We start from the raw sequence: 8,113 nt of genomic DNA on the forward strand, positions 1-8,113 counted from the left end.
TGTCCCTCACACCCTCCCCAGGATGAAGAGCAGTCAGACCCCCTGTCCTGACTGACGCCTTGCCCACCTCAACCCACACTGGCAAGACTGGGTCTCGAGAAACAGTGGCCCGCCTTTCCCCTCTCAACCTCCCACGTCCCCACCTACATCGTACCGAGCAGCGACGGCTAGCTTAGTTGCGTTGTCCTACCTAGCCCCCTCCTCCCCTCAACTGGGCAAGAAATTGGTACTGACGGTGGACCACTGGACAAGAAGGTTTTTGGCGCGAGGACAGAGCTGGTCTTCAATTGAAACAGCAGGAGGCGAAGGCCGGGTCATGCGCATGGACACATGTCTTCGTGAGTCTGGACGGGCTCAATGAAGAGCGACTTTTGCCGCCACAAGTGGCCAGACTCAGCCGCCCTGGGTACAACGTCCTGTCGGCTGGTTGGTCGGTCAAGGCACCTTCTGGCAGATCGCGAATCTCCAACATGGACAGCGGTGGGCACACAGACGAACGAAAGCAAAGAGCAAGGGTAGGGGGGGCTGGTCCCTTTCGACCAGGCAAGAGAGCGACTGAGAAAGAGAGAGAGAGAGAGCGAGAAAAAAAAAGAGAGCCACTACGTACCCACCCCTTCCCTACGCTTGCACACTCCTATACCCGGTCTTTTTACAGGCTGGTATTGCGACTGACTGGGGCCGGTCTTGTCGGTGCTAAGCCTAAACTGACACCACAACCTTGTCGCTGTCACCCGCGCTCTTTTGCTGGGCAAGAGCTACCAGGGTCGGGTTGAAGCTCCAGGCTCCACGCTCCAGGACCCACGCTGCCTTCTCCACCTGGACCAGCCCAGGACAAGTCCGTTGTTGCTTCCACCGCTCCCTGGCACCTGCGCCTCTCGCCGCCGCTCAGTGAAGGGGTGCTACGTGCTCAGTGCGCTCCATGTTGGGTACAGGCCCCCCAGTGGCCTGCGCTGCCGCTCTCTCGCTCGCCCGCTCGTGAGTGCTCCCCCTCTGCGACTCCTCCTTACCCTTACACTCTTGAACCCCCGTGGGTTGTGGGCTGGCGTTTGCGGTCTGGCCGGTACATCCTGCCTCCCCGAACTGCCCCCCTAGCACTTGTACCTCGCTCAACCCTGCCCATTCATCCTCATCCTGCCCGCTCCGGCCGGGATCTGCTTGTGTCTGGGTATCGACCTTGACCGGCCTCCTCCTCTTCCTCACCACCAAAAAACAAAACCATCCGTCCTTCGCCAGGACCTTTCCCTTTTCCTTTCCACTTCACGACACACCAACCACCTCTTATTCCTTCTCCCCTTCCCTTTCGCTCCCTATCCCAGCAGGTCGTGTCCCCCCCGTGAAAACGGAGAGGAAGGTTAGTACTGTTTTCGCTTACAATGTCGTCTTGCCCGCGCCGCCTGTCCCTCCATCCATGCCTTTCACTTCAGCCCAACCAAGCCAAAACCAAAAACGCAACTTGCCCCAACTCCTCTTCCACTTGTCATCGCGCATCCTGTTTCTGCATCTCTTGCCCTCGGCCGCCCTCCACCCTCAACTCTATCTTTGTCCTCCTCCGCTTACCGACGGAAATAGACCCCACGAATGCGGGAGCTGATTCACATTCGTATCTAGACTTAAAGGGTTGAGCCTTCCCGAGCTGTCACCACCTACGACCTTGTGAACCAACTCAAACGAAAGCCACCGCCCCCTCCTCCCAGAAAGATCAGTCCCGAGCATCTCTCGCCCGGTCTACCTCCTCCCCTGTCTCTGTCCTGTGCTTTTAGCTCGGCTTGCCCGCTCAATTCGCTCGTCTGCCGAGATTTTGAAAGAAGATTCTGTTCTCACGGTCTGCCGACGGATGTCACGATCACCACGAGCGCCAACGTTAACGACTTTTTACGAGACCAACGATTGCCCCTGACGACTGCTGCCTTGTCTGGACGCTTCTTCGATCCACGACCGCCCACAATCGCTCACAAGTGTCTGCTGCCGCTTCCGCAAGCAAGCCCTGCATCTCAACCTCTCGACAGTGTGTGCTTGACACCAGCCTTTGAGCACTACCGTGAAGCTGGATCTCCCTCCGATTTCCCACGTGCAGACCCGGGGCCTGGCCGACGTGTCATACTACAACGCCCCCTCTAACCAACGGCCGCTGTACATGGGTACCGAGAGAATACCTTCTCTGCCATTGCCCGCTCAACACCAGGCCTACTCCTCTTCGGGGACATCGTCACCTCGGGTCAGCTCCATCGGTTCAGCAGCCAGCTCCCACCTCGGTTCTCAGTCGTCATTCACCTCGGCTGCATCCTCCAACGGCCCCAAAACCCCCTCTCCTAACCTGCCCGTCACGACCACCATTCCAGGATCTGCAAGCCAATCAATTGGAGGATACGAACAGTATCCCACTATGAACCAACCAGCCGCTGAAATGTACTACCAACAGCATATGTCTGCAGGCCAGCCTCCCTCCAACCAGACAGTAACATCGGGCATGTCTTACCACCACCAGCAACAACCTCCTCCGTTGCAGCCAAGCCATTTGCCCCAATACCCTGCGCCTCCCGCCCAACAGTACGGTCAGCCTTATGGTTATGCCAATGGCATGGCTTCGCCCCAAAATGCCCACCCGAACGTTGGAAACTCGATGGGCGCGTCTCAAAATGTGCTGCCGCTGCCCGCGCCTCCCAACGGCAATGCTTACCAGGGATTTGACACGACAGGCCAGGTGGCGCCACCTGGCATGAAGCCCCGAGTGACGGCAACACTCTGGGAAGACGAAGGCAGTCTGTGCTTCCAAGTTGAGGCGCGCGGTATTTGCGTTGCTCGTCGCGAAGGTACGCATGAACGGACACGTGAACCTTCGCTTCAGGAATGCATCACTAATCGGAATTGCAGATAACCATATGATCAATGGTACGAAGCTTCTCAACGTGGCTGGCATGACCCGTGGTCGCAGGGATGGTATCTTGAAGAGTGAAAAGCTGAGACACGTCGTGAAAATCGGGCCCATGCACCTCAAGGGCGTGTGGTAAGTTTTACATTCTTCCTGCTCAGCTTGAGCCACTCGTTTCTGACGAATTCCCAGGATCCCGTTCGAGAGGGCTCTCGATTTCGCAAACAAGGAAAAGATTACAGAGCTTCTGTACCCCCTCTTCGTCCACAACATCGGCGCCCTCCTGTACCACCCCACCAACCAGAACCGTACCAACCAAGTCATGGCTTCGGCCGAGCGTCGAAAGCAGGAACAGAACCAGATGCGCAACTCTCAATCGGGCCCAGGCCTGGCACCTATTCAGCAGCATCACCACCACCACTCGATGGGACTTCCTGGCCCCCAGCAGCCGCTTCCGTCTCACTCCAACATGGGACGACCCTCGCTGGACAGAGCTCACACTTTCCCGACGCCTCCGACCAGTGCTTCGAGCGTCATGGGCGGCAACATGGGCACTTCAGATGGCTTCCAGTGGGCCCAGCAGGGTCAAGGTATAGGCAGCGCGCAAAATGCGAACCCCATGTCCATTGACACTGGGTTGAGCAGCGCGCGCTCGATGCCAGCTACACCTGCTACCACGCCCCCCGGATCGTCTATTCAGAGTATGCAGCAATATCCCGCTGCTAGCCAGTCTTATGACAACTCCCGACCTATGTACAATGCATCCTCACAGCAGTCACCGTATCAGACAACAAACCCTGGCCCACAGGAGCGCTCCTTATACGGACACAACGACCCATACGGCAAAAATGACATGGGTCCTCCTTCGTCGCGCCCTGCAGGACCCGGCGCTCCCGTGGACCAAAAGGCTACGAACGGCATTATCTCGTCTTCGGACCAGAATGGACACGGTGTCAGTCACCAAGGCGGCGACGATGAGGCCGAACATGAGCAGGATGCCGAGTACACCCATGATAGTGGAGCTTACGACGGTAACCGAGCTTCTTATAACTACGCCGCACCCCCTGTTGGAGCTTTGTCTTCCGAACACCACTTGTCGCCCGAGATGACGGGATCTCCCAGCCACGCCCCGACGTCTGGACGTGCGACGCCCCGCACGGCCGCGCCTCCCCAGCCGTACTACTCCCAGCAGCCCGGCTACAGCACCCCTCCTCGGGTTCAGCAGCAGCCATCCAGCAATCTCTACAGCGTCATGAGCAATGACCGAGGCGCAACAGGTGGCTCGGCTGGTAGTGACGTTTACGCCCCATCAGCTGACATTGGCTCCATGTCCAACGGTTATGCTTCGCAGCAGCCCGTGCTGAACGGCAGCAGTGGTATCAAGCGAGGACGCGAGGATGAAGATGATCTCCAGCGGCCCCTGAGCGGCGGTCCCGGCATGGAAATGAAGCGACGAAAGACGCTCATTGATGGGACCATCCCTGCAACCGGTTACGATGCTATGGCTAGGCCAGCTTCCGCGACTGTCGCTCCCACGCGGCGGAGATGAAGCAGCAAACCGTTAACCTAGTTTGCTATGCCACCCTGACTGCACTTTTCGTCACAGCATCCCGCGGCGTTGTGGTCACGATTTTCCGCGGCATGTCCACGAAACTTTCGTGGGTCAGAACATTGGGGAGGCACCAGATTCTGCTTCCCCTCAACACTCCTTCTCTCAATTCTCCTTTTTTACCTTGTATTCGCAACATGACGTCAGCGCCTTGTGCTCTGCCCGATGCGCTGATGACCTTACGACGTACCGTTTTCATTTCCAGAACCTACCATCACGGGCTGTAGATGTCTGATGATTCACGCTTTGCATGGAAGGACCTAATGCCCGAGCGAGGTCTGCCTCGACTCTCGACTTTTTTGTTCATTCGATTCGACAGAACCCGGAGGTTTGACACACCGGGGTCGACCATCATAGGCCTACGGTGAGAACTCTGCCTGGCATGACATTCGGGGAGAGCAAACTTGCCAGGATCTGCCTCGGTGGTCACCATATCGCGGTTAAACCTTTGGCCATGGAGGTGAATGCTCAAGACAGAAGGGCATGCACCGGCTGGAAGCTGGAGGCGGCACATACCTTGAGGTACTATTTATGATGATAACGACTTATTAACTTCTACAAAAGTGTGTTGGAAACGTCCTTTCGGTAACGATCCCATGAATACAATAAAAGGCTTCTTGAACGATTTTACCCCGAAAACGTGAATGCGGTTATTGTTTTCCCGTGCCAAATTCAGACCACATGACCAAACAGTGCACAGAAACGGATCATGTTCAAAGCCTGGTGTCTAGGCGAGGACACAGAGGTTCGTGCTTGTTCTGCAGACTTGTTCATGAAGGGGGTAGTTCCTTGTTCTCCAAGCCAAGGAAAGATGGCAACACCTGAGGTATTTGGAAACGGTAGTCGGGCACTGGAGGATCACACTGCTTCCTTCGTTGCATTCAGGGCTGGCTCGTTGTAGCCACGAGGCGCAACACTCGAACCTTTTTCGAGGGCGCCGCATCTCGTCGGTTGTGTGTCGGAAACATACTTTGGGGAGGGACCAGGAACGTGTGCTCTCGAGCCGGGCCACAAAGCTTGAGAAAGGGCCAGACTGATCCTGAACGAGGGATGGTTTTGCCGCTTGGCTGAGGTCTGGCATGTGTAGGAGACGTATGTAGGTAGGCTGGCCCGTGGACGGCGGCATCCAGGTTTGGTGCACCCCGACCTGTGGGCTGCACATGTGTGCACTGCAATCGACAATTCGATGTGCCTGTGATGCCTTGCGTTAATTTTTTTTTTTTTAGCGCTCTAACATGTTCCATCCCATACTCTTGACCATTTGATTTTACTATGACATGACGAGTGGCATTTCCACGGTTTCTATAGTCTCGTTGCACTTCGAGGTTTTGGGTGCATCGGGGGGTACATATTTTCCCCCACTTTGGGGTGTCCTTAGCGCGAGATCTCGCATAGGCTGCTACCGTGAGGACCGACCTCTTCTTCGACCCACCTCGCCAATGTTGACCTCAGCTACCCACCTACCTTGCCTCTACAAGAACAATTTAGCATTTGCCTACATACTCTGTTTTGCTATTAAACCCACCCAAGGGCCACCCGACATCACTAACAACAGCAAATCGCTTCATCCTACTCAGACTACCGACAGCCACGCCGTGGAAGACTCTTGCCAGCCACCTCCAACGTCCGTTCTGTTTTGGATATCACCTACCAACATCGTCATACGAAACTGCTCTGAGGAAACTAGAAAAATGGCAACTCCAACGCCAGGGGAAAAGTTGGCAGACAAGGCTCCGAAACCCGGCCTGCCGCAGCAGGGACGCACTCCGTCCGTTTTCCCAGCAGCGACCCCGCCAGTATCGACGCCCTTCTCGTATGCGCACATCGCATTTTCCCCTCGAGGGCCCAAGTCATCCCCGCAGCAATTTAAGAAGTCGCCAGCGACGTCGGCAACACTAATGGGTCACACGAATGCGCCTCTCAACTTTGACAGCCCCTCAGCAGCAGCAGCTATGGGTGCGCTTGGCATCGGAGGCGGGATGGACCTAGGCCTGGACAACGTCAGCGTCAACGGGCTCGGTGGTATCGGGGGTCTTACTGGCGAGGACGACAGAATCAAGCGTCTGGATACGATCATCGACATTATCGGAGTTCGTGCCCCCGATCAACAACCCCGTTCCCAGGCGTTGGAAGAACATGGCTAACCAAAGCGGCAAACAGAACGCTAAAGGACGCGTCAGCGAAGCTGGCCTCGAACGCCTGTCTCAGCGTACAGGACTTAACAAGATTTGGGAAGACCACAGAACGCCTGACGGCAAAGTAAAGAAGACATTAGTGATTGCTGGCCACGGCCTCCAACTAGACATCATCCTCGACAACAATATTGTGGAAGGCGTCACGCTTGCGTTTCCTGAGTCCGAGTCACCCATTGTCGCAAAACACGTCGACAGCGCGGGGCAGATTTTGCTACGCGACTTGCAGCTTCTGCCAGACCAAAGTCCACTGACGAAGAAGATAGACGAATTCGCTGCCAATCTCGAACGGCTTGCAACACTGGACAAGCTTAGCATATTTCCTGGCTTGGACTGCCAAGAAGCAGTTGCGGGCATCTTTGAGAGCCTGGAAAGGCTATATAATTGGGAGTTGGCACGGGTCAAGGAGGACGCGGCCATGACAGGAAAGCCAGACGTTCTACTGGAGAGGACCGTCCAATGTTCAAGAAGCGGCCGTCCCGCCATGCATGCGCGCGACCAGGTCGGGTTGTCTCTTGATTACTGGGCCGAACGGCACCTTGTACCACCCAAGATCCCAGCGACCGAGACGTACTGCGCAAACGCCGAACAGATTTGGTCTATCATAGTCGGATGCAGACCCTTGGACGGCGAGCTCTACCCCCCTATCCGAATTTCCGAGGACTGGATATCCCAAAAAATTGAAAAGACCGACCCTGTGCCCACAGATCTATTGGAACCTTCCAATGGTCCCCTGTTGGACTGGCTGGAACCGGCACCTACGGTCCTCCCACCAGCCTCCGACAACAAGGCGGTTGCAGTGGAAGTCGTCCAGCCAGACGGTACCACGCAGCGATACCCCAACGTCAAGTTCGTTGCAACACTCAACCCCCCAGTCATCGTGCCCCAGGCTGTCTGCAATGCATTGTACAACCTGAGCGGCGCGCAGCCACCGCCGATGATGCTCCCAAGCTACACATTTGACGGCATATCGTTCCCCATCGTCGATGGACAGAATCATGACGCTAGCGAGCTCCGTACGATATCCTGCGAGAGGGACGTCTTCGTCTCGGGGGCACCACAGCGACGCAGGCATGAGAATACGCTCTTCGTGTATAAGCCTGTGTATGGACAGACCATCAGTGAGCTGCCTTTCTCGCATCCACGCCAGCTGGTCGCCATGCTTCCCACGCTACGGCAATACGCTTTCATTTCACGGCTCCTGGCACGCAGTTTTGGGGCTAACATCACTGGCTCGGGGCTGGAGAAGCTGGACAAATCTATCATCACACGTGAGGTGATGACGACAAGCGCCAAGTTCAAGCGTTTCATGGCTGACAAAGAGGCAAAACGGGATTCGGAAGCGGAGAAACCGCTGACTCTGGACGTCGTGCTTTCCGTCCACCCTACTGCTGGTCTCAGTATCGTGTTCCCGTTCGAGATGCGACCGCAACATCGAGCTGC

General features: G+C 56.2%; 2 protein-coding genes across 2 annotated transcripts; both read left to right on the plus strand.

The window, feature by feature from the left end:
• Positions 1–2,134: 2,134 nt before the first annotated feature.
• On the plus strand, positions 2,135–4,418 carry VDBG_00362 (cell pattern formation-associated protein stuA; the record flags this gene model as incomplete). The annotated part of the gene is made up of 3 exons (XM_003008635.1): positions 2,135–2,810; positions 2,872–3,004; positions 3,062–4,418. 3 exons carry the CDS (start codon positions 2,135–2,137, stop codon positions 4,416–4,418), a joined length of 2,166 nt encoding a protein of 721 aa, XP_003008681.1.
• A 1,751-nt stretch (positions 4,419–6,169) lies between these two features.
• VDBG_00363 (conserved hypothetical protein) lies at positions 6,170–7,945 on the plus strand (the record flags this gene model as incomplete). The annotated part of the gene is made up of 3 exons (XM_003008636.1): positions 6,170–6,568; positions 6,639–7,791; positions 7,917–7,945. The coding sequence occupies 3 exons, from the start codon at positions 6,170–6,172 to the stop codon at positions 7,943–7,945; spliced, it is 1,581 nt and encodes a 526-aa protein (XP_003008682.1).
• Between the last annotated feature and the right edge of the window lie 168 nt (positions 7,946–8,113).

Source organism: Verticillium alfalfae, genomic scaffold (assembly GCF_000150825.1).
Source record: "Verticillium alfalfae VaMs.102 supercont1.1 genomic scaffold, whole genome shotgun sequence".
Taxonomy (NCBI): Eukaryota; Fungi; Ascomycota; class Sordariomycetes; order Glomerellales; family Plectosphaerellaceae; genus Verticillium; species Verticillium alfalfae.